The 26560-nt window shown below is 35.5% G+C and overlaps 1 protein-coding gene and 1 long non-coding RNA gene across 5 annotated transcripts; one reads left to right on the top strand and one right to left on the bottom strand.

Annotated features, from left to right (window-relative positions):
* Positions 1 to 132: 132 nt before the first annotated feature.
* ANXA10 (annexin A10) lies at positions 133 to 26332 on the top strand. 4 transcript variants are annotated; one of them, XM_051790210.1, is made up of 12 exons: positions 133 to 175; positions 8127 to 8211; positions 10726 to 10820; positions 13910 to 14023; positions 15840 to 15930; positions 16328 to 16407; positions 19082 to 19135; positions 19258 to 19351; positions 20786 to 20881; positions 21530 to 21588; positions 23706 to 23828; positions 24658 to 26332. In XM_051790210.1, exons 2-12 carry the CDS (start codon positions 8172 to 8174, stop codon positions 24724 to 24726), a joined length of 915 nt encoding a protein of 304 aa, XP_051646170.1. In that variant the 5' UTR covers positions 133 to 175; positions 8127 to 8171; the 3' UTR covers positions 24727 to 26332. The 4 variants fall into 4 exon arrangements, with proteins under 4 accessions (XP_051646170.1, XP_051646169.1, XP_051646168.1 ...); XM_051790209.1 differs by lacking the exon at positions 133 to 175 and adding an exon at positions 1317 to 1494 and having other exon boundaries at positions 8130 to 8211; XM_051790208.1 differs by lacking the exon at positions 133 to 175 and adding an exon at positions 1317 to 1494.
* LOC127472273 (uncharacterized) lies at positions 19386 to 26497 on the bottom strand. Its single transcript, XR_007904936.1, has 3 exons — positions 26369 to 26497; positions 25240 to 25298; positions 19386 to 20628 (listed from the first exon to the last, which is right to left on the bottom strand). It is a non-coding gene; the product is annotated as an uncharacterized LOC127472273 (long non-coding RNA).
* Between the last annotated feature and the right edge of the window lie 63 nt (positions 26498 to 26560).

Below are 26560 nucleotides of genomic sequence, written 5' to 3'. Positions count from 1 at the left end.
TGAAGAAAATGTGAGGTTCAACATGTTCACTCTGGTACACAAACACTGGATCCATTCTGCTGAGCATTATATGGGCAAATATGTTATTCATTTCCTTGTTGGTAAGCACTGCCTCTTGCCTTGGAGGGGACATGGCAGGAAAGGACAGCCAAAGGACATTCAAAGGGAAAAGCAGGTTGAAACCTTTCTCTCCCATTTTCTCTAGACTCTCACCACTTTTCTCAGAAAGTTTCATTAAACAGAATCTAGTTCATTAATCAGTTAAGTGCTTTCCTCACATTATGTGCCAGGCATTAGTGTTTCACAAAACAACAAATTTTGACTATTTATTTACATCCTATGGTTCCTGACCACTGAAGATTTTGACACAAGCAGAACAAAACATTAATGTAATCCTGTAAATTTAATCCATTTTCTGTTGTATTGAAGATTTTTTTGATTCTTCCCAAAGCCTTCCTAAATTGTAAGGAAAAAAAAAGTTTTAGTAAGTGCTTCAAAGCCTGTTATGGATTCATTAAGAAAACCAAGAAAATTTGGAGTCATTTAATTCAGATTTTCTGCTACTACTACTGTCAAACTATTGGAAAAACTGGTACCCAATCAGGATAATGGTAGCCTATGCCTTCCATTCAAGTTGTACTAGACGATATACAGACTGATTTGCACCCCTATTTTTATATTCCTCTATTTTATATTCCTCTGTGTGTGTGTGTGAGAAAACTCACAATTTTATCAATAGTTTATTACAATAATAGTTATCATGAGCAGAAAAATACACGCTATTAGACATGAAAAACATGGGTTTGCTGTCAGTTGGCTAGTTCAGATTCTGTAGAAGTCCTCAAATACAGCAACGTTGCAGGATTTTTTATGAGCTCTTCACAGGATTTTGTGAATTGTAACTTGCTTGAAAAGCCCTTCATCTGCACAGTTCTCCTGAGGCCTACCTGATTACTCTGGGTAACATACAGGGGCTATAAAGCATCTTCCTATGCATGCCAGCTACAAAGAGTTCTTGGAACGAGCGATGAGCTGGGCAATTTCAGCATAAGGAGAAAGAGGAACTAGATCAGACCGAATCTGAAAAGTAAATCATTAACACAAGCACTTTCTGTAGGCGAGTGTTTCACTCGCTGACTAGCAGAATTCTGATTCTTAAAATCAACACAGCAGAACAGAGGGTGTCGTACTAATGGCTCTGTTTACTTACATTATAATCACACTTATTCAATACATGATTAATGACTAAGTATACAGAGAATCTATAAAACCCAAGGACATACTGTACCCACAGTTGTTCTGCTTCATTACTTTGGAGCCTTATTCACTTGATATCACTTTGATTGGATGGTTTCCCTCAAATCTCCAAAACAGAATAAGACTTAACTATAACATTAGTTTACTGAACTATTTATTACTTTTAGTCTGGAAAAGCTACTATTTTCATCTCAACAGAACTTGAAGACTCAAATCAAAATGTATTGTGGAGCTTATGTGAGTAGAATGATTTATTCTCTGAAATATTTCAAAACTTTTGATTCCTCTTGAGTTCTCATCACATACATTGGGATCCATTTCCCTCTACTGATAGAAATTAATCTCAGGTGAAGTTAATTTATATGTGATTTGGGTCTAATCCTGGTGTTACTTACAGTATATATATCAAGTGTCTGAAATGAAGATTAAAATATAAAGAATTATCAGTTCCTGTCTCAGAATTTTAGACCTTTCAAGAAAAAACAATTCGAGCCTCCTCGTGAGGCTCTGTTTGTGGGTTTTCTATGCTTGCACTTAGCTACTACACAAGAAACTAAATTACATACTATCACCTAATTGTATTAAAAATAAATATGTGAATTTCTCAGAAGATACCTATTCCTGGTACTACTTTGAGGGGCTTATAACTTCAAAAGACCATCTGTAACTGCATAAAGTAACTGAATAGATTTAACATTTATAAACATCTGTTTTTGTTCACAGTGTGAAAAATATTTTAAAGCAAAGAAATGTTATCTCTCATATATCAGTTATTGTTTCCCATCAAAAAATGTAGCAATATACTAAGTGGTTTCATTAGCGCTCTTTAAGAAAAGTTCATAGTGCAATTTTAAATCTCCATTGTGGAAGCTACTAGAGTTTCATGACATCAAAATATGAAATAGCTCTCTGTACCTGGCATACTGATAATTATGTTCACTAAGGACTTTCTTTTAATTATTATTAATAAGAATAATTATTCATTCTCTCAATTTTATTTTCATGTACATTCCCAATAAACTTACAAATCAATATAGAATTTTCTAAAGGAGAAAATTTTTTCCTTACTTATTTTAATTGAAAGTATAATTGACTAATTATTCCAATCCTGTCAGTAAAGTATTTCTTCTGATAAAATTCTACTGAATATATTTGTTTTTCTAAAGTAATAGTTATTGAATGGGCATTATTAATGTGTTTGGTTTTCTGCAATTTGGGATCTCGCATTCTTTACTAGACCAGCTAAGAATTTAAAAGGGATTTTCTTCGTTTCTTTTTTTGTTCTCTTTACATTAGAGTGATGTTGTAATCTATTTCTAATAATTAAATGAATACAGTAAGACTAAATCTATCTGACGAAGGTAGTAGATTAGTTTCTGCTGGAGATTTCAAGAAATTCAGTTTCTTTTCTCCTACTGATTTATTGATACCAATTGTATTTCAATAATTGACACTATATTTGCATATAGTATGGTGTCTGATATTAACAGTAGTACATTAAAAAATAACTTACAGGAGAAATTCTTTTGCTTTTTCAGTCATTACAATTGGCAATTATGATACCTGTAATAATAATAATGCAATATTTTGATAGTATTATAAAGAAATTCTAATACATTAGATGGCAATTCTTAATACTCCAAAATAGACAATGTTAATACCATCTCTTTATTTCCCCTTCTTCTAAACATAGAAAGGCACACCGATATGCCCTTTGTTTTTTTCCATAATCACAGAAGTAAGAAAGCAGAGAAGCAACTGTAGACAATGGGGTGCATATCTATAACCTGATTACAGGCTTTCTCTGATGGATTCACAGGTCAGGTAAATTTTTTATTCTTTATTCCCATTTCCATGTGTTGTGGAGTAGAAAGGGAGAGAAATTAGGGTTATTTTATGAACTAGATTACTGGATCCTAACCAGTGGAGACTACCCTGTTGAGGCACCCAGACAGAATGGGGACATGTAATGCAGAGCCCATGTAAACATTCTCCCCTGGGTGCCTGCTGGTTCTTCAAGATAAAGTCAGTCTTGGAGCAGTGCCAGTTTTCTCAGAAGACACTCAGCAATAAAATAGCAGAAAAATCACTCTAGCAAATCTCAAACAAGAAAATAGGGCTTACACAGGACTGAGTGGTGAGGTTATCAAATTAATTTCTTGTCTACTCTCCTGAAACACAACTTTAAATTGAGAAGAAGTCTTAAAAACACACTTTAGACTTAAAAATATTTTTTAAGGAATCCTCAAACATTGATATACCGTTAATTCAGAAGCATAAGAAACATGAAAAAAAGAATTGGAAGCACTACTTTCAGAATGTATTTGGTTCTTTAAGATTACCTCTGTTATATTTTATGCCACTCATATTAGCAATTACATATTTTATCTATGAATAACTGGATAGGATGGAGTCCCCCCAAGATCAAGAATGAGATGTACAAACTGTTAACAGCAGCAGTCTTGCCAGATTCAGCAATGCAGGGCATCATCATTATCAGAGATTACATACAGAAAATGGCTCCCCACAGTATCACAGGTAAAACTACAAGAAATTAGACAAGATGAAATCTGTGACCTCTGAAATACACATTCAGGGGGAGATGGGAGGCTTTGGAGAAAGAATTTTCTATATTTAGAAGTATCCCTTCCACTATTGCAAAATTTATTTTTCAAATTAAACGTAACACATACAATAAACACAAAGCAAATCAAAATACTCATGAAATTTTTATTTAATAAAGTTGCACACAAAAGATATCTTTGCCAAAGTATAGCTGGCTCATAGCACAGAGCTACGTAATAAAGAAGCACTTTATTTCAGTAGACATTCCCTATGGGAAACATTCAGACTAAGGAGTCTGACTTTGTTTGTTATCAGCAGAATGACTTACTGAACAAATATTATTAGAAGGTTGTTCATACTTCAGATTGCTTTTTCCATCACAAGACTGAATTGCCTGAACTTTACACAACATAATTTGATAAAAGCAGCCTCAGCTTTTACTGATACTTTTGTTGAATGCTTATGGCTTCGGTCAGAAAAAGCTGTAACTTCCTTGCTCTTGCACAGAAGGAAGGTAAATTGCAAGTATCATTTTTTAGAATTATTATAAATTTTTCGATCTCTTTCCAATTTATTTTGTTGTTTTGATTCATTCAACCAACACCACACAAACCTGTCTGCATTCCATCTGCACAGTTGACTGTGGAATCAGTTCCTTACAGGCGAGTTACATGAACACATGTGAACAAAGAGAGATGTAAAAAGTGCTCACCTGCGCCACCTCTGTGAAAACAGATCTGTGTTTTTGTAGATGAGGAAGACAGCAGAAAGAGGATTAAAATCCTTTAAGTCAGAAATAACTGAATCACCTATGGAGATTTGTTTGCCTTACCTTTAGGTGCTTGGACACTTTGTGAGAAAAAAGCAAAATACTCTTGCTATTCTTCCTTCTAAACGATAGATACACTCTTCATTAGGATGCTCCAGGAGAAAGCCAGTATGAAAAACATTTCTCCGTGCTCACATACATCATTTTGTCTAAACTAACCCATAAAAAGACCAAATTGCCCTCAGAAACAATGTTCTTCAGATGCCCTTTGAAGGCGCTCTCTTTCCAATGCAGAAAGCCCTGCCATGCTGAATACTGTGCTCACAATGGGTGCTCCACCAAACTGGTGCATGTGTCATGAGAGATGCCAGAATCCAGATACCAAAATTAAAAGTCTTTTAAAATGTGCAATCCCTCACATCCTTTCAATGACTATACCAGACATCAACCTCTGCTTTTTTCAGAAAATCTGGCTGCATTTGTTTGTATTTGTCCATGTATTTGTTTCTTACCAGTGACTTGGAAGTTTACAGTGAATTTGTATCATATTTGGCAGAGGAATACAATCTCTTCTGAAGAAACCTGTTGTTATTAGCTGCAGTGTTCACAGAGGAACTTGTATCACAACACGTTGAACACATCTGATTTTGTATTTCAAAACAATATACCATATGCATATCCACAAAATCCACAATCTTGCACCCAACTTGAGGAACTGAATCTGACATTGTTTGGCAAGCAAAACACGTGTGTGTATGCACTTGTGAGGATGGATATTTGTGAGTGCAGATAACTTGAAGGAAAAGTTTAGATTTCTGTATCCCATCCACTGCACTAATGAATATATCTAAACATATGCAAATCTGGGAAGAGCCACAAAAAATTCATGAGTTTTCTCAAGGTTCACTATGAAGGTAGTGGGAACACGTAGCATATTAGTAATGAGGATATTTGAAGGATATCTGAGTAAGAGAGGAGTTACAAGACTATTTGTTTAACCATCATCTTGTCTAAACCAAAGCTTTACCGACTTTGACCAAGTTCTGTACATTTACACCAATTGAGGACCTAGACCATATTTCTTCTTTGCTTCTTATGCTTTTTATATCTGTATTTCCTTAAGGCAATATTTATTATTAAAAAATTTATTAACATTTTTTATTAAAAATCCCCCTCCCCTCTTTTTACAAATTACTACATTTGCCATGAGATGAATAATGAGCTGTCTGCACTGACTTTGATCTTCTCCCAGATGCTTAGAAGTTCAACTCTGCAGTTTCACTGTATGCCAACGGCCTTTGGAAAGGTGTAGATATATTCAGATACAGATGAAATAGTGAACAGTTTTTTCACTATGGGATCTGTCCTAGATTATTATAAATAAAACTCATTTAGGGAAGGAATATTTTTAATGTGAGTGATTTATGACTGGTAAAAATAAACTGGCTTGCTGTAGCTTCCATACAGACATTACAGCTAGGCTCACTTAATATCATAGAATCATTTAGGTTGAAAAGACCTCCAAGATCATCAACTCCAACCATAAACGTAGCACTGCCAAGTCCACCACAAAACTATGTCCCTAAGTGCCCCATCTACATGTAAAACCCATAATTATTTAAATATTTAAATATCCATAAACAACAACTTTATTTTATGTGCAAATATCAGTCTGTCACTTCTAATAGTCAAATCTCTTAGGCTCCTTGCTCATTATACCTTTGCTAATTTCCATTTTTAGGAAATGAAAATGTATAAATAAATTGCACATGAAGTTCATAGTGGTTCTGAAAATTCTTTCCAGCATGATAACTCAAATAATCACAGTATGTACACTGGACAACAGTGATCACCAGATATAAATTTCACCAACATAGATTTCAGGTTTTGTGCCTGATCCTGGAAAAAAGTTTTGAATTCTTCAAAATGTATGTCTGGAATTAGTATACATCCTATGGGACTGACACACAGAGAATAATGCAAGTACCTTTATCACTCAATCCCTTATCATTGAGACAAATGGGTGTTTGATAATGTTCACTTATTTTAAAAATGTTATTGGAGAAATTTCTGTTAATTTTTTGCATTGAAAAAAATCATAGAATTATCAGATTGAAAGAGGGTTTTTAGGTCATCTAGCCCATCCTCCTTGTCAAAACAGGGGCTACACTAAATTCAGAACGAGTAGATTAGAGATTTGCCCAATTCAGTTTCTACAACCTCTCAGGATGGAGGCTCTACAATCTCTTCAGGCAACTTCTTCTACTGCTTGGTTATCCTCACAGTAAAAAATGACTTCTTCATATCGAGCCAGAATATTCTTTGGTTTGTTTTATGACTGTTGCCTTTCATTCTTCATGCACCTCAGTAAGGCGGATGGCTCTATGTTCTTGATGGTCTTCCCATAGACACTGCAGAGCAGCTGTTGGGTCCCTCCAAAGTTGACTCTTCTCCAGGCTAAGTCAAATTTCCTGAGCTTCTCTTCACAGGGCAAGTGCCCCTTCCTTTTGACCATCTTGGAGACCCCCTACTATCCATTAACAAGCTCTCCTTACTTTTCTCAGCAAGATGTAAAACAGTTTTACTTATTAAGGGCATGACCTAAAAGCTCCCTGAAATCAGTAAAAAGACCTCCACCAATGCTGTCCATGAGATGTGGATAAAGTTCTAGTATTAATAATGTTAAGTGATCCAAAAATGTCTTTGGTCTTCTCAACTTACAAAAAGATTCCTGTTACTTCTGAATCACAATTTTGTCTTACTTGTGTGGGTGGGTTGGAGAACATTGTATTTAGAGAAATGATATTCAGTATGAATGCCCTCAAGGCTTCTGACATCACCAAGACAACCACGATACAACTTTCACTGCTGTAGATTCAGCTTTGCCATGAAGTGTAATTCCTGCTCATTCTGGTAGTGACCATCTTAAGGCATGTGGAAGAAAAGTCACAAGATCATACTATTAGCATTCATTGGTTACAAATTACATAACTTGTTCATTAATTACTAATCAAACCACTACATGCTAGCTATACCTGTTGCTTCTCATGCTAATTAGTCTGCATGTGCAGTTCTTACCTACCTTTGAGTCTGGGGTCTATTTTGAGTAGACGGTCAATGAACTGGTGGTCATGAACAATGAGTTGGTGGTCATGAACTCCCCGAAAGGAATTACCCTTCCCCCTGTCACTGCTCAGTTACTTCTCAGTTCTTCTTAGTTATTCTCAGTTGTTTTTCCTTAAAACAAAAAATTAGCCAGGCATGCAAGATTCACAATGCAGTTGCTTAATTATAGCTTGTCCAGCTATAGCTACTGATTAACAGCTAAAAAAATTTGAGAGTTTTGTTCAAATCTTGAGGCACTCAGACCTTAAAATTTCTGACCATGCACTCTTTTCCTCAGTTAGCCACAGACAATTTGTTATTCTCAGGAGGCAAAGATAATTTAAAGTTATGACTGTTAGTTTTCAAAAGAATTATATATGTAGTGCTATAAATGTTAAACACCTCAATTAAAGTCTGCTTTCTCCTTCAGCAGACACAAGGAACAATTTTTCCCGCTCCGAATTTTAACCCTATTATGGATGCACAGTTGCTAGGAGGAGCACTACAGGGAATTAGTAAGTATTCTGATCTATTTCCTTTTTTTCTAGAAAGCTCTCGTAAAACAACAAGCATGAGGCAAAATAAAAACACATTAAACAAATTAAAAGTGTCACTACCTATCTGTTGATTCTTCAAGGAAACACAATAAGACTCACTGATGATGTCCAAATAAATCACATATTTCCATTTGCAGGAACTAAGAGACGATCAAGATTAATCTAAAGTCTATACCAACACTTAGAGTAATGAACTCTTCCTTGAGAAAACAAGAAAAAGAAAACAGAATCTGTGATATATCACTACAGTGAAGGCTGAGAAACGAAAGGTTTTTAGTTGTAACTTCAACAATTAACTGCTACCACGGTCTGCTAACTATTAATCAGTCATCAAGAAATAAAAATAAATGGAGTAGAAAGTTTAAAGAATTTATTATCTTTGACACAGGAGCAATCTTTGCTTTCAATGTATGTACAAAAAAACTTTTGTTCATCAAAGCATTGTTCTCTGTTCAGTTTTTTGTTCTCCTGTAGAACATTGCTGCTGTTGCTAAGAGTCAGAATATTGATCTATTTTTTTACTATCTGAAATATTTTCCTCACATGAAAATTGTTTTCTGTATCAGAACTTTTATATGCCTTGGGCTTTTCACAAGGTTGTACAGCACCAAATCTTGCATTCTGTTTTCAGTTTCTTTAATGTAAATGTGAGGACTCAGACTTAATGTTAAATGAATTACAATGAGCACTAAAGATCAAGGAGTATCTGAAGTATCTTTATGACTAAGTTGGCTACAGATGAAAAGTTTCAAACATTTTGCTAAACTTCAAAAAATACTTTTAATGCAATGTTGCTAACATGAAAAGGCAGAGATGATATTCTTTATTTAATACTGTAAATACAAGCACATTAACCTTACTTTCAGTGCACTTGTGACAAATGTGGGTAGAGACCTTTCCCTAATCTTCGTTCGCGAAGCCCAGCCATGAACCTTACTTTCAATCTACCTATCAGAGTACATGGAACAAAGTTCTAATTTCAAGGACAATTGGCAAAAGAAACAGTTCAGTTTCAGAGGAGTTAAAGTCATCATATCCTTTACAGGCACTGACACCCTGACCCCGAATCTTGTACACAACATTCATTCTTATGAGGAGGTTCAGTCACATATGATGTCCCACTGATACCAGCGTGATTACAGAAATGAATAGAGTTATTTATATTTCTAAATATTTCCTGGATCTGGATCCTTCTTATCTTTACTTTAGAGACCACGTAAGCCATACAGATTCCTGGTGATAATTATTTTCTGAAAAGTAAAAATAAATCCTTACGCACAGTTTCAGTAATACTTCTATTTTATGAGTTTGATGGAAATAAATCAGCCCAATGTTAAACTGGAGTCTTGCTAAAAACCTGGTGTAATTGTGGCTAGATGATCCAGCAGAAAGAGAACTAAACCTGCGGCGTAAAGAGCACTAAACCTGCGGCGTAAAGAGCAAACACACAACTGTTCCTCTGCCAACTTTAAAAACAAAAGTATTCAATGCCCACTTGCAATTGTGTCAGAATGGAACCTGACAATTATAGATTATATGATAATAGCTGCCTTACAAAGGTGCAATAAGTACAGAATGTGTATCTGTAACATATGTATATATGCCCATACAACAATGACTGCCAGAAACTTGAGACGTTATCCTACTCCATTCAGATGCTAACTGAACCCCATACTTCCCAGTCCAACTCATCTAATCATCACAAAGTCAATTGATTTACACTTGGGGATGTATTTATGCTGGAATGTCACTAAAATGCTCAGCCATCTGAAATTACCAAAAGTCAACCTCTGGGATGCAAAAAAAGTTTCATAATTCTAAAATAATTTTCTAAATATGCTAGTCATCTTTTTCACAAGCAATAAATACTGACTCATTATAGAAGTTTAGCAGTATGCTCTAGCCATCAAGCAAATGATCATAGGTAGCCTTCAATAAAATGTCTTTGGAAATGGGGTAAAATACTGGGTTTTTTTAAAACTTCATGACTTATTTTATACAGTTCCTCTGAAAATATTGCTGGCTTTTTCAACTAATGGTCTAACCACAATTTGTCATTCCCATAAAAGAGATCCCTAAGCCTGAAATGACTATTTAATCAATATTAACAGGGCATACAAGTATGACTTCCAAGGCTTAGCCACAAATCCTGTTACTGTGCCTAGTTCTGAATAAATGAAAGCCTCTATCTGTTTTATGGATGCTTTCAAATCCACTGAGCTTGAGAGAGGTGATGATGCATATGGTAATAACAGACTACTTCACCTTTTTATGGTATTACACCAGCAAGTGCAAGATACATAAGCAGGGTAAATATAACTAATATTGGTAAATACCAGTGGGATATTAGTCTATTGACCTAATTTTTTGAGAAATTAGTATAATCTTCTTGAATAAAACACAAAAAATCACAGATGTAAGTAAATAACAACCCATTGTTAATTTAGAGTCTGTGTCATGTTTCCTTTACAGGTTGTGAAAAAGATGTGTTGATTGATATCCTAACTCAGCGTTGCAACTCCCAGCGGCTCATGATTGCCGAGGCATACAGGGACATGTATGGCAGGGTACGACACAGCCACTTTGTGCTTTCATTTACTTCTTTCTCTCTTGCCTCCAGTGCAGCTGGTCAGCTCTTCTCTCAGGTCAGTCACTGGAACCAAAAGCCTGTCAGACAGCTGGCTGGCACCGACAGGTCAGCACACAACTTCGCTTGTTGACTATCAGTACCTCTGACAGTATCAGATTGACATTTACAGCACAGTAGAAGCACGTCTGCCACACAGAGTTAGAAAAGGACATGATAATAAAATAGTATTGTAACCAAAGAAAAACATCATATGAACAGTTATAGGCTTTTTTATCTTACATACTGATTAATGTTCTCATCTCAAGCACTGACATTCTAAGGCCTCATCTCATGTAAATCCATCCATACACTAAGCACAGTACTCATCTCAGCTGCTTAATGTTAAATTTATGAATCTTTGAAAGGTGTTTAAAAAATTTTAAGACATAAAAAGTTAGCCTTTTTTTCAAATGTAGTTTATCTATCTTTACTGTATATAACAATGTAATTTTTGTTATATGAATTCTTAAACATACACAGAGATAGATATCCTCACTCTATTTCCAGATCTACTATTGATAACCAAATAACTTCAGGAAAGTTGCAATGCCTGCATTTTCCTTAGTTACACCAGCTATACAAGGGCAAAAAAATAGCAACACCTTTTCCAAAATTCATGTGAAATCTACTGATGAAAAGTTCTGTATGAAAATAAATACTGTTGGATTAAATTGACTAGACATGCTCTTCCCCTAAGAGAAGCCAGGTAAACACAACAAAATCCAGTTTTCTTTTTTCCCTGAAGCCTGTAAAACTAACAGCTCACTGGAAAATTCCTTTAAGGTCAGTGTCTGCTTGCCATTGAATCGATCAGCGTGAATGAGAACAATGAGCTTGCACAGATGCTACCACACAGCCATCAGCCTTAATTAGAGTTAATCAGAAATGGTTCATTCAAAAACTCCACATGATGTGGCACTGTTACACCACCAGTTTGTTAACCAGTAGAACAGTGTATTTTTTCCTTTAGGTAGCCAACAAGTTTTCCACAGACAACCTTTGTGCCAACTGTATATCAAAATACCTCAAAACCATTCATCCCTAAATATGTTGAAACACTCTCCTAGAACTGGGAGCAAAAGAGCTGGATTTAATCAGTGTAGTGGGTTGATTTTGTGTTGTTACTCATCTCTAGAAGATCAATGACTTTATTTGGATTGTTAGCAAAAAATCAAACACATAATATTTGAGATACTTTAGATGTAGCCTTGAATGGATGAGTGTTTTTTGAACAGACATTAAAAGAACAATAATTGAATCACAGTTACCCACCTTCCAAAGACTGCAACAGTGATTGAAATCAGTGCACCTAAATGATTAAAACTGTTTTTCTACTATGAGGTATTTATTAGGTTACCATTACACATGCAAACCATACACCTTGAACTGCCGATAATTTAGCACACCAGTGATAGCATTTCCCTGGCTGTGATCTGTCCTAATGGTTATATTGCATTGAGCAAATGTGCTATTTGGCAGTCCCAGTTTATGAGTGGTAAACACTGCAGGGCACAGAAGACATGCAGTGAGGCAATAGCAGTTTTAGCCTTCTCAGTTCAATTTAAAGTAAAACTGTTGGTCCAATCCTCTTCCCTCTTAATTTCACTTCAGTCTGCTCAATATGGTAGCCACTATGCCCATTCATTAGACAACATCTTAGAAGGAGAGAAATATAAGAAGAGGAAAGAAAGACCTGAACTAGCTGCATGATTCAGACATACAGAGAAGCTTTAAGATTCCTTCCTACAATTAGCCTTCAAAGATTTTGTACAGCAAAGATGATTAGGAAATTAAAATAACGACAATTTAGAGTTGTCTTTTCTTATTTTTTAATACTTCACTTCCCTTAGCTCTGATTGCAGGAGTAATTTTTAAATAGTATCCATTTGTATTATTAATCCATTTTCCCACAGGCATGTTGTCAGAAGTGAAATGTCTTAATGAATTAATTTCTACTCCAGGTGTGATTTAGGGGTTGTCAAATTCATCTAATGTGCATTCACTGAAGACTGCGTATGTTTCTTCAGCATAAATTTAATTTTTAATCTGTATTTGTCCTCCTTCATTGCTACTTTAGCTATTAATTTTATTCAGAAATATATCAGTTATATTCAGAAATGTATCAAAAGCAAAGTACAGGCCTGAAAAATGTGCAGCTCTGAAAATGTAATAGTTTATATCATGGGAACCATTTCAATTCAGACTTAGATCAGAACATACCTGACAGCTGTCTAGTGCTGCACATAAAACATTAAAAAAAAAAAAAAAGCATGCACAAGTATCCTTTAACAGAATCCCCAATAGTAAGCTAACAAGCTTTTGGCATTTGCAGTGTTTTGAAAGATGTTACCGGGAATGGAGAGAGTGAGGAGGAAACTCTGACCCATTACTCAGCTACTTTGCAAGAAAGAACTGAGACACATGAGGGGGAAGAGGGAGGTTCCTTATTATTAATCCAGTATCTGTCAAAAGTAGTGAATTTATTTTAAATATAAAATATTCAAAAGTACATAACCTTCCAGCAACTCAAAGCAGGTATTTTTATGTACTAGGAGCAATACAGATGATTTTTTAATTTATTCACATGGTAAGTGACACTGAAAAAAGCACAAAAAATCACCTGGATTCTATGTGATTCGATTTCCAAAGGTGCTTACCTCCCACAGATTTGCACAGGGAATATGCCAAGGAAAGCTGCAGATGCTCTGCCATGATATTCAGTGTTCTAAAACTTTAAGTAGTAGTTGCACTTACAATCCTGCATTTTCTTCTGTATTCTAATAAACCAGAAACCAACAAACCATTGTGGTCTACTAGCTTATGCATCTTTTCTTATCTTACCCATACTAGTAGAACAAGCTGGTGCTATTTAAAAGAACATTTTTTTCCGAATCTTAGCCAGAATTCATCTTTGACAGTCCATCTGTATTCATTTACAGAGAAAATCACTAATAATTTTTTAATCTGTCTTAATAAAGTGCAACTATTGAAATAATCCTGTCTCTGCACTTTCTTTTTCTTTTCAAGGATCTGATAACAGACCTAAAAGAGAATCTCTCTCATCACTTCAAAGAAGTTATGGTTGGCTTGATGTATCCACCTGCCTCCTACGATGCCCACGAGCTCTGGCATGCCTTGAAGGTAGTTGTCAAATTCAGAATTGCTTAGAGTTGCAGTCACTAATTAGAGTAATGAACATATGTTAAATTATTTTTTTTGACATTTAATTGGTTGATAAACTCATGGAAGTTAGTACACTGGAGTAGTATACTACCACATAGTATACTAGGTCATCAGAAATGCAGTGCTATATGAAGTTTATTCATCGGTATGCTAAAACTAGCAGAAATAATATCCTTGTAATGTAACAAATATAACCCATTTAACACCCACGGTAAACTCAGGATATTAAGAAATATTATACAGGGAAATGTAAGGCCCTGTTCCTGCAAGCTATTATGTATGCTAGAAATCAAATTTATTTGCACACCCAGTGCCATACACTAAGAATCCACCTCTGGAAAGACCAATATTTCTTTAACAGAACATGTCTTTGCATAAACATTTACAAATTACCCTGTGACAAAGCAATGATCACTCCACTCAAACTGAACTGACTGCCTATTTCGAAAAAAGAATTTCATTTTCTTCACATGATCTGAGACTGTGCTCCTCACACAACTGAAGCTTTGAAACAAAAATATTTTTTCACATATCATGTATATAATATGTATATTATATTTATGTATATAAAAGTGAAATCCATTCCCACAGGGCACTGTGGAGGCCAAAAGCACAAGTACTTTAATAATCTCTTTGAAAACAGGTTCACTGTTTGCTATTGAAAATAATCCTTCTCAGAAAATTCCTGGATAGTCCATTCCTGAAAGATAGGAAGGTATATCAGAGTTCAACACTGTTTTTTTTTCTTTCCATGAATATTTGCTACTGTCCACTGTCACAAATAAGTCACAAGTTATACAACTTTGAGCAAGATGATCTATCTTGACAATTTTGAGATTCCCCTCAAAAAAAGAAAAATATTAACACTTCTTCAGACACTTAAATAAATGCACTTTGTAGAGCTACTGATACGTTTTTATTCCAGTTGTCATTAAAAGAATTGTGAAATATCTTTGTTAACAACAGAATCATGTCCTTTATTAACATTATTGAAAAGATTGCCAAACTTTATTTTTTTCTAAATGTGGCTCAAAGTTGAACTTTCTTATAGTATTCTATCTTGGTCTGGATTTATATAGCCAAAGTAAAAAAACAGGTCGTGTATCTACAGGTTCAGGCTCAATGTCACGTTTTCCCATTATCCCAAATGCAGAATACTCACCAACACTATACATGTGCACATCAAAAGCAGCATACGCACTGCATCTTATGTCAACTCAAGTTTATAAAATTAATTCAAATCCTGTGTCAAAATAACAATGATTTGCAGCACTGAATGCATGGCCATGATGCTTTCCTTAGATACTAAGTTCTATGGTAGAAATTTACAGATTGTAGCATTCCTAAATAAATTAAAAAAAAAAAAAAGAAAAAAAGGAAGAAAGAAAGAAAGAAGGGTACGATAAAAGACAAACATAATAGCTGTGCTCATGTCTGCTTCAGATTGCCTTAATATTTGCTCGGGACGTTTGCTCAATCTTTGCACCTGATTTCTTTCAGCAAATCCTAAATTCTTACTAAAGCTCTAAAATCATTCCCATTATGTTTCCATCAACACTAGTCTTGCTTCATTCCTCACTCGCTATATACATGCTGAAATTCAGATTAAGTAAAAATATATTTTAAATACAGGGGTTTACTATTAAAATGCACTCTGCACTGCTCCAGCAGAGACTGCTATTCTTTTGCTACTTCTGATAAGCACAGCACTGCTTTCCTTTAAAAACTGTGGTTTCTACTACTCATCTTTTTGTATTTACTTCTTTCCACACAGGGAGTAGACACAGAAGAAAAATGCCTAATTGACATATTAGCCTCAAGATCAAACATGGAGATCTTCCAGATGAAAGAAGCCTACCTAATGCGTAATGTTTTCTAACAAGTGCACTGTAGCAGTCGTACTATGTGTGCTCTGGACGTATTAGCACACACAAAGGAAGAGAACTACAAAAATCACTCCTCAATACTGACTGGTTCCCTTCCCCATCTCCTCCCCTGACTATATTCCAAAGGCTGAAACAACGTGGGTGGGTGGACAGGCAAGTGGGACAGCAGCTGAGTGCCCCCAGCAGGGCCAGGCAAAGTGCCAGCCCCATGGCCAGGTCCATGGAGAACCTGCCTAGGTTACAGTGGAATAAACACCATAGAGAATGGACAAGTATTTGAATCCTATTTATTTATCCTTTGTTTGATAATCTTCATTTGTACTATGCAGAGCATAATCATTTGTGATTTTGATTACATGCTTTTGGTTTAACCTAGAATATAATACTGATCTTCAACAAGATATCAATTCCGAGACTTCAGGGCACTTCAGAGATACGCTCATGAACCTTGCTCAGGTACTGTAAAACCAAGTAGTAAGATTTACATTTCTAAAAAATTCATAATGTCTTTTGATACTATTTGAGAAGTCTTAAATTTTAAGGTGACTGTGGTTAAAGCTAGTTTAATAGGGCTACACTTCCAAAACGGGGGGGGGGGGTGGGGGGTGGGAATCAGATGAGGGAGAGAGTAATCTTCTCAGACTTTGGCTATCAGATAGAGGCAAAGGTTAAAAGGTTATTTTATAAAGTTCCCTGATTATTCAACTGCTGATCCTCTGCTCCATCTGTCTCTTTTCAAAAGGAGTCTAGTTGCATGTACAATTGAGATTGTTATTTTTAAAGCTCTCTTTTCTCCATTATTAGAATATATAATCCAGTTGAAACATTATGTGAAAATGGAGATATATCCACATTTGACTAAGAAATAAAGTATTAAAGAGATCTCTGCTTTAACTATGATGTTCTTTGTGCTACTGCATATGCTAAATCACAGCATGTTTGCACAGAGGCAAAGTGTCACTATGACACACTAACTTCTGCAGTTTTACCAGTTTGTAGTTTTATACAACGAAGTGGTCATCCTTGCCAGATCATAAGTTCCCATTCTCATGGTAGTCACTGTGCTCATTATCTTAAAAATCTTTTGTAATCCAGAGTAACAACTAATGACAAAGGTACTGCAAGGAAATAACAGCATACATAAGGTATATCTGTATATAAATATATGTATGTCTGGGGAAAAAGTTCCTACTGAGATATGAAAGAGCAGCAGGTTTCACTGAGGTACAAAGAGCAGATGCATCAAAAGTAGAAGCTATAAACAGGAAATATTTTTTTCTCATTTTTTTCCCTAATAATGAAAATTCTTACTTGCTTGAAAATTAAAAGCTAGAGGTTAAGCAACCTCACTTCTCATCTTTATTAAAACCATATTTTACCCATCAAACAAACTAAATTTAAAATAATCTAAGATTATACATTATTAGTCCTTATTTTCTTAAACCCTAGGCATTGATAAAGAGGTCTAAAATCAGCAACTTCTTAGCTAATAAGATCTGCTATTTTTCTCAAGACAAGGAAAAGCTGCAGGAAACTTCAACTTTACTCCGTTATACTGTCAACTTTTGAAGATTGTTAGTCAAATCACTCATGTTTGGATATGATCTTATATTTAAACTCAGTGATCTTTTATTAAAATAGGTCCTTTCTAGTTCCTTTACCATGCAATTTACAGAAGATTATTCTATAGCAACATTCCGATGCATCCTTTAATGCTTTTTTTCAGAAGCCCTTTGCTTTAATTTCTATTAAATCTTGGGACTGATGACACACATATCTGACTACAGTTGGAAGTAAATGTGCTCCACATATGGAGAGCAAACTATTCAATTACTATTGTGCTGTATTTACAGTTTTCAAGTCCAGCCTGAGGCAGACTAGAAGTTATAGTTTATAGTCCTTCTTAAAGAAAGTAACAGAATTACAAATTCAGGCTGACTAATAGTCTAGTCTGAGATGAACAAAATATGATAATTTTCTACAATTTAAAACATAATTATACAAATGTTACTGGCAAAAGTGGACATTTGACTCATGTAGAGTATTATTTATGTTATTGTTCACTTGTCTTTGTTTCCTGTGTTTTCTTGTGTATGTAACTTTATGCAGTCATTCCATCATAATTTACTTCAAGTAATTTATCTTATTGCTAGGAATTTCACTGTGTGAAATTCTTACTGCTTAATTAAAATATACATTAACATTTTTAACAAGAAAGAGCTACAAATCAGTCATTCTACAAGCTGACAGCCAATACATAATTTTAATTCTCCCTTTCACATATAAGGTAAAATACTGTAAATTTTAAACTAAACTGTTTCAAACACATATTAAGGCAGTGATTACATGAGCTTGAGATTGTTAAGAGTTCTGCAACCAAGGTTGATTTCTATCCTTACAAGATGGCTATGGTCAAAAAAGCAATTCCAAGAGTTGTGTGCTCTTCTCTTTTTCTAACAGCTATACAATTCAGTTTATAGTGTGTTTATTAAAGAATTTAGCTTGATTTGTGTAACTGAAAAGCTATTAAATATATGGGAAAATTAGAAGTATTCTTCAGTGTTTTGTGTATAAAACTTGTCAAACGATTTCTTAGTCTTGGTTCTTAATTTTAGACAATGATTGAGCAAGCAAAATGTCCATTATTTGATGAGCTTGCTCCTATGATTTGCGCAGGGAGAAAAAAAATTGAGAAAAGATTCTTCTGGTATTATGTATATTGATAAGAACTAATCAGTGAATGGCAAATGTTACTCTTACCCTTATTTTCCCCTCAGAGTTACATATTACAGTAAGCAATATAATATCCATACTTCTGAAAATGGTGGTGGGATGGTGGTGGTGGGTTAAAAGCTTATTTAAAATGGAACTAAGAATGGGATAGGTTTATCCAATTCCCCCATTTTTCACTCTCACATGACTGTCATTCCAGAGTTCCTCTTATTAAAGAAAATGAAGACATAATGTGACAACTTGAGGCTATTTTCTACATTTTCAAATTCAACCATGGAATATACTTTTCCAATCTAAAAGACGATATATGCAAGTTAGCTTCATATAGAGATAACTTTATATTCCTACAGTGTTTTAGGATTTAATTTTTGAAGAAAATGTTATTTTTTTTTCCCAGGGAACAAGGATGGAAGGATATGCAGACCCTTCTACGGCTGCTCAGGATGCAATGGTAAATATGCTCAGATGTGAACTTCTCAAATATTAAAAAAAAGAAAAAATAGATACTTTGAAAAGTGATTTAGGACTGACTTAAAATATTTTGCATGTTTTTTCCTTTTTCTGGTATACTAGATTCTATGGGAAGCATGTCAGCAGAAAACAGGCGAACACAAAAACATGCTGCAAATGATTCTCTGCAACAGAAGCCACCAGCAGTTGTGGATGGGTAATCCAGCAGTTCAGCTGTTTAGGCAGAGTGGAAAGGAAAAATCTGACTTGCTAATAAAGCCATGCTTTGCATACCAAGACACTCAGTGTGCAGCAGGGCATTAGCCTGAAACCTAAGTGTGAACTGTTGGAGCTCAGACTCCCACTGATGTTAATGGGATTTTGGAAGTAATGCAAAACTGAACTTTGCCTGATGACTCCTGACAGCTGTAGACAGAACAGACAGGCACCAGGATGCCTAATAACAGAGGGAAGAATGCATGACCAAAGAAAGGCAAATGCTATGGCTGCCAGAATTAACACATGACACAACAGGATGAGGTGATTTTTCTTAATGATTTTCTTCATTTTCCCTAAGTAACTTTTGTGAGGGAAAATACCTCAGGAGAGGCGGATGGAGTATTTTCAACAAATGTTTGTTTGTGAAAACCCATTGCTGTGTTGAAGCCTTCCCTGGAAGTTCCAAAGAAGTTTTTGATGGGAGCACTTCAGTGTGTACATCCACTCTCCCATAACAAAAATACACACAGAAACACAAGGGCCATTTTTATTAAAAATAGAGAATCAGACATAATTGCAGATTGCAAGAAATTCATGTGAGCTCATCCAGATCTTCCACTGTAGAAAAGAAACCTATAGTATCTGTTTGGTGACAAGTATGAGTTTTTGCTCTGCAGTGGAAAAACTGTCTGGTGACAAGTTTATCACTGTGCAGCCAACTGTATTTCTTATGTCAACTGCTAACAGTAGCTTAGAGTTACTTTGCTATCATGGATCAACAAATTCATTCAGCTGGTGTTGACAGGATTAAAATAATGTAACACACCTGCTTTATGTTCTGCTCTCTTCCTGAGATTTGAGGGCTCTGCCTGTACTGTAGTCCTCCACAAGTTGTGTAGTAAGCAGTGAGCTGAAAATTTTCCTCCTTCCCTAAAGGAGAAAGCATGCTCTGTATATTTGTATGTCTGGATACACACATTATGCAGAGAGTGTCCAGGTCTGGATACTGACACGTTACACATGTCATGCAAGCCAGGGCTTCCTGTCACAATCCGTGAATCTCTGGCCAGTTTTAGCCAAGCTGAGCAAGGAACTTGCCTTAATGACCTGACAGTCTTACGTTTCATAAACAGATGTTGCTAGATGGAGAATTTATTAAAGCTTCCAGTGAAACACAGGCTGTGGCACGCATTCATTTCAGACTGTAGACCGAAGAACCCAGGCAGAGAATCTCCTGGAAGCCAGGTTTCAGGCTACTCATTTAGATTGCCTTACCTGGGGAATATAAACATAATGAAACACTGTGAATAATAAGGAAAAAAAATGAACTCAATAGTTATAGTACTGGGGGGAGCAATGAACTAAAAAAACAAGCAAATTGACCATTATTAATGAACTAAAATAAAACAAGGGGTTTTTTTTCCCCTCCAAGTTTTCCAGGAGTTCCAAAATATCTCTGGGCAAGACATAGTAGATGCCATTAACGAATGTTACGATGGATACTTTCAAGAATTACTGGTTGCAATAGGTAATGTAATAATATTACTTTTACTAGCACTAATTTCTTAGTAAATATCTAGTATGTTATCTCTTGTGCATCAAGAATATTATTTTCTGATATTTTTATTCACTTTAATCTCCTACATTGTGCAATTAAATTCTCAGACATAATTATAGAAGAATATTTTAACTACTTTCCCATGTCTGTGTAAATCCAAAAATGTATCCATGCAGCACAAGCTCCTCATTGACCAGAACTAGTATTTGTTCTTTATTTTGTAACAAACTTTGTGTGATCAATGATAACTGCATTTCCAACTGATGTTAAAAATACTAAATAATTGGCAATGTTTTCAGGACTTTGGTGGATGTAAACACGTTTCAAGCTTTATGTGCCTTTGTTCTTCATTGACAGAATAAGAATAATAGTTCAATAAAGAAGTCATTTGAGTGTATTCACTGATATTTAATAACCTCTGATGCAACAGCAATGTGGACCCACCCAAAATAAGTACCATATTTTTAAAATCTCAAATACAGTTATGTTAGTGAATATTGGTAGCTTAATTTTAAGCTGAGTCATGAAAAGCCAGCTTTATATTTCAAGGAGCCCAAAGCCAAAAGAAATTATTTTATAATAATTTCCTGTTTGTCTCTTGCAACTCTTCTCTCCTAGTCCTCTGCATTCGTGACAAGCCTTCCTACTTTGCTTACAGGCTTTATAATGCAATTCATGTAAGTAGTCATTTTTGACATGTCTTAAAAATCAGCTTCCCTTTTTTATTTGTTTGTTTGATCATTCTTAAACAAGTACTTACAAATCACTGTTCAATCTTTGTATGTTTTAAAACTGTTTAAATACCTATATAAATTTAAGTACCTATATAAATTTCAAAGCAGTAGTGCCTAAGCTACAGTTAGCATTTGGCAGTAAAGGGTTAAATATTTAGATACCTTAAAACAGTATCTGTCTGATAACTTTGTCAATTTTTTTTTAATTGAAAACATTTCTTTTCTATGGACGGTATCTCCCCCTGCTGTGCAGAACTCAACGTGCACTTTTCCTATGACGCAATTTTTTGTCTGTGGATATTTAATAAGTATTGGTAAAAATTAAATAATAAATTAGTGTTACATAAAGACAAATGGTTATATTTTCTTGTGGGACTCCATGCAGGTTCTTTTATTTTTTGAGTAAGTGCTAATATACTAAAATAAATGAGTGCCAAGGAGAAATGTGGGTAAATGCAAAGAAACACTTACAAATTCCTTTTACTAGGGAGGAATGTCACTGGAGACATTTTCTTTTGTTTTTCATTCATTAATGAAAATTATGATGCATTATGTTTTATAAAAACAAAAGTATAATCTTATAAGGCTAATCTTTTAAGTATAATCTTTAGAAGATTGTCATAAGAGTAAGCCATGAGTAAGAATCACCTTAGAGCAGAAATGACACAGGTAGGAATTCCAAGCCAGAACCATCGAACAAAACTTCTGACCAACACTCCAAAAGTGTCCCAGTAACCTCTGCCAGATGCTGCCAGTACTGCTGTCCAGTGTTTCAGCTAAAACAACAACTGTGGCAGCAAAGAACCAAGAAAAATCCCAGGGTCTGACAGAAAGAGGCAATATTTTGTCTGACTTGTCAAAAGGGGATTCTGGTACATGACACGAAAAAGGTTTGCCAAAACTACCAGGAAATATCAACTATCAGGAGAAGTGATATTTCTCAATGTTCTGTATCAAGACTGCTTTTCAAGTTAAAACCTCCTTTCCAATTTTAAGAAATATCATATAAACAGCTTTATTCTATATTATATTCAGACAACATATGTGATGCAGAAATAAGTTTTTAATTATTAAGAATAAACCTCTACATTTTTTTTTAATTAATATTTTACTATATTTTCTCAGTGTTTTAAAGAACACAGAAAATTCTCAAAAGAAATGCAAGAATTTAAAATAGTGTCTGGTTTTGCAGCCAAGCTATATCCATATTAGGTCAAAAGCATTTTATACATCAATTTATAATACAATATAATAAAACCCACCCACGATTCAAATGCTTGAAAACATAGTCCATAATGGTTTAATGGTTTATAAGAAAGATTTTAATCTAGCCAATCAAACATGTATCAGATTTTCTACATGCAGCTTTTTAACACAGTTCATCACTTCTTTTTGGAGAATAAGATTTCAGTATCAATGATTAGCTGATAAAACTACAATTTAGCTTTAAAGAATCTAAATTGGTCATCAGTTGTCCCAGCCCTAAACCTGTTTTGACTACTTTTATTGTCACTAGATGTCCCCATTCTCCACAGAATTACAATATGAAAATTTATTTAGAAACAGAATAAACACGTCTGAACACACATTATATGAATTCTAAACCAATGGTTAGAAGTCTCACTGAACTCGCATGTGGCAGCAGTTCTTGTGAAACACATTATTGGCTTCAGTATAATTTGAATGGACTCCACAATGACAGTCAAAACCGCTACACACAAACTGAATTCCTGAGACTACTGACAAAAGATCATCAGATTTTCGTTGTTAAAAGTTTTGATGCATGGATAAACACTGGGATGTGGGCACTCCTTATTCAGTAAGATAAATTCTATCATTTGAGCACATGAAAACTCTATAGGATAAAATCCTTGAATGTTTAGGCTCCTTTAAAGTCTAGGATACCTTTATGGATATATCTTATATATCCTATATACCTTCCTACACTATATAGATATATCTTATCTTTATCTATTAAACATTATTATGAACATATACAGATAAGCAAACACATATTGTCCAATTGTCAAGTTTCCTCTCATCTTCTCTTTTCATTTTAGGACTTTGGGTTTCACAATAAAACAGTTATTAGAATTCTCATCGCCAGGAGCGAGATTGACTTGATAAATATACGGCAGCGATACAAAGAAAGATATGGGAAATCACTCTTCCATGACATTAAAGTAAGTTTCTGCAAACTTTTGCATATATTCAGCACTGGCATCACACAGACTGTGCAAAGCCCTACCAGGAAAATACAGAGGGTTAATCTCCATTTAACCACTTGGTTTAAAAAAAAAACAAACACAAAACCAAACAAAAAAAGCAATGTATAAAAACAACAGAGAATTTTCAGTGCCTTGGTTTGGCTTCAGTAAGTGAGCAGTGAATTCTCAACTCACTCCCTCTCTGTGATTTTGTCCCTCCTCAATGCAAGAGGAGTATATAGACAGGGCAGGACAGTGTGTGCTGAGGAGTAGTTTGCGTGAATGGTTTCGACACTAATTGAAAACATCTTACTTCATGCTGTTCTGCAAGGTTAGGCTGATACCACTTTTGTGCAAAACTGAAGTAAATATCTGGTTTTATCCTTATGCTTAGACAGCACTTTAACAAAAAGTATTCCTCTTGTACTTTTGCTCTGTATCTTAAAACAAAAATTTGAAACTGTTTAATTGTACCAAAAAAAATTACTCTTGCTAAGACACTTTACTTTTTTTATATCACTATAATCTAACTGCAAGATGCACAGCAACTTTAAGAAACTGCTCAGGATTTTTTGGTATTGAACTTAAGAAGTAATAAACAGATTTGATCCAGCATTGTTTCTAGGTGCCTGAGCAACTAAAGACCAAGGTATGTGAAATTAAAAAAAATCTCAGCCTGTAATCCTTATGAAAACAGTGTAATATCTTATAAAACCATATAGCAGTCTAGTCCTTGTCATACACCAAGAGAAGAAAAATTCAGAAAAGGTATAGTCACTGAAATGTTGATTTTTTTTTCTTGCAGCATTTTGCATCAGGGCATTATGAGAGTGCTTTACTTGCTATCTGCGCTGGTGATGCAGAAGATTATTAAGTAAGAAGACGAACTTTGAAGAGTGCAAATCTGTTTTAAACAGAAATTGAAGCTATACAAAATGCAGTAACTGTAAGAGATCCCTACCTTACATAATAGATCAGCAAAATCAGTACTATACATCCGCTAATATTAAATCTTCCTTGCGGCAAGAAAAAGATATTGGCAGGAAGCTGGTTTTATTCCTAGTTCTAATTAATATTTCTGGTTTTACGATTAATGTAAATTAATGAAGCAAGTGGTAAAATTACTCCCGGTAAGCATATGTTTATCATTTCGTGTCACAACACTCCAAATATTTGTCAATAGGCTCTGGAAGAACCTACTCTCTTCCACACTGGAGTAAGAAAAAAATATTTTGCTTTCTTTAATTTTATCAGTAGGATTTCTTCCTTTAGGTAAATTTTTTCTGCTCTTTCCTACTTCTTATACCTCATATTTTATGCTCTTGAACATTATTGTTTTAGTTACTATCAAATTAAGCATCTGCCCCATCTGTTATCAGTGACTCACCAGAATCCTTTAGTATTCTCTTTCATTTGGCCCACATACTTCATGGCATTTCCCTTATTCTGTTTGAAACAAAAGAAAAAATTAGAATCAAGTACCCAAACCATTCTTGATTGAGTGCCACGCACTGGAAAACCCTGGAAAGCGAAACATTAGTTAGCTTTGAGCAGAGAAGTTCCATGGAATTAAACTCTGAATTCCATCTGTACCTATTTCATTTTAATCATTAATTAAATATTGACCTTCAGAGCATGGAGGTATATCCAGGATGCCCTGGGTGGTTTAATTCAGGAGCTGACTACTAATCGATGACACTGCACCTCCAAATGAGGCTGAAGGATGCGGCGCTCCCTGGAATACCTGCAAACACAGGCTGACGACACCTGGTGACAGCAAGTCACATAGCAAGGAATGAAGACAGCAGAGCTCAGCCTCGAGTCCCCGTTCCACAAGAGAACGTGGCGCTGCTTTTTAAACACCCCGAGTCTATGGAGGGCAGCCTATCCATGCGACTTCCCAGCCTGTGTGCACGTACCTGCTGTCAGCGTCTTACGGACACAGAAATGAGGGAAAGTGTGGTAATATTCACTGAAATATCTGCCCTTAGTTTTTGGCCTGCAGCCACAAGGTGTCCGACCGGGAAGAGCCGTTCTCCATGTTTTTACACGGGCACTTCTGCAGGTGCAGCTCAGTGAGACAATAAAGCACTGCTACAGAAACCTACAAATATCTGGTTGCTTTGCTGCCGCTTGCTCCTGTCCTTCCCTCAGCCGGTGGAATTAACACTATTTGCAGCGTTATCTGGCTTCTTTGAAAATACTGACTTCATGTTACAACTCTATTGATTTATAATAAACTTAAAATTTTATTCGAGTCCCTGTTGAGTTTAACTAATTTCAAAACATTTCGAGCGCATAGTTTAATTGTTAAGCCTGAACTTTGGGAGGAACGGCTTTGGGAGCAAAAAGAAACTAAGGGGAAAAAAAAAAAAAAAGGAAAATGAGCTGAGCACCGTCCCAACTTCTAAGCACCAACACAACCCTAAACCGAAGTTCTGTTCTGATTTTGCAGCTCTAGCTAGAGGCAGATCGCTACAGCCGTACATCGGCGCTGTGGAGTCACTTCGTTTTACCCCTGCACACTCGCAGATCGGAACGAGGACACATCCCTGCACCGCAAGCGCCCCGGACTCCCGAACTTCCCGGCCGGCACGCGGGGCGGGAACTCCGCGCAGAGCCCGTCACAAGATGGCGGCGGCGGCGCTAGGACCCTGCGCGCTCCGTAACGCAACTACCCGCGCGCCAAGCACGGGGCGGGCCCCACA

The sequence above is a fragment of the Manacus candei genome, unplaced genomic scaffold (genome assembly GCF_025592945.1).
Source record: "Manacus candei isolate 608988 ecotype Guabito, Panama unplaced genomic scaffold, ASM2559294v1 h1tg000028l, whole genome shotgun sequence".
Lineage (NCBI taxonomy): Eukaryota > Metazoa > Chordata > Aves > Passeriformes > Pipridae > Manacus > Manacus candei.
This window is presented reverse-complemented; position numbering and strand designations above follow the sequence as displayed.

Excerpts from the sequence above, each read along its gene's own strand:
- ANXA10 (XM_051790207.1), top strand. The coding sequence starts at position 8,088 with ATGTTAAACACCTCAATTAAAGTCTGCTTTCTCCTTCAGCAGACACAA. Across the intron at positions 10,821-13,909 it reads ACAGGGACATGTATGGCAGG|GATCTGATAACAGACCTAAA; the intron begins GTACGACACAGC and ends TTTCTTTTCAAG. Across the intron at positions 19,136-19,257 it reads CGGCTGCTCAGGATGCAATG|ATTCTATGGGAAGCATGTCA; the intron begins GTAAATATGCTC and ends CTGGTATACTAG.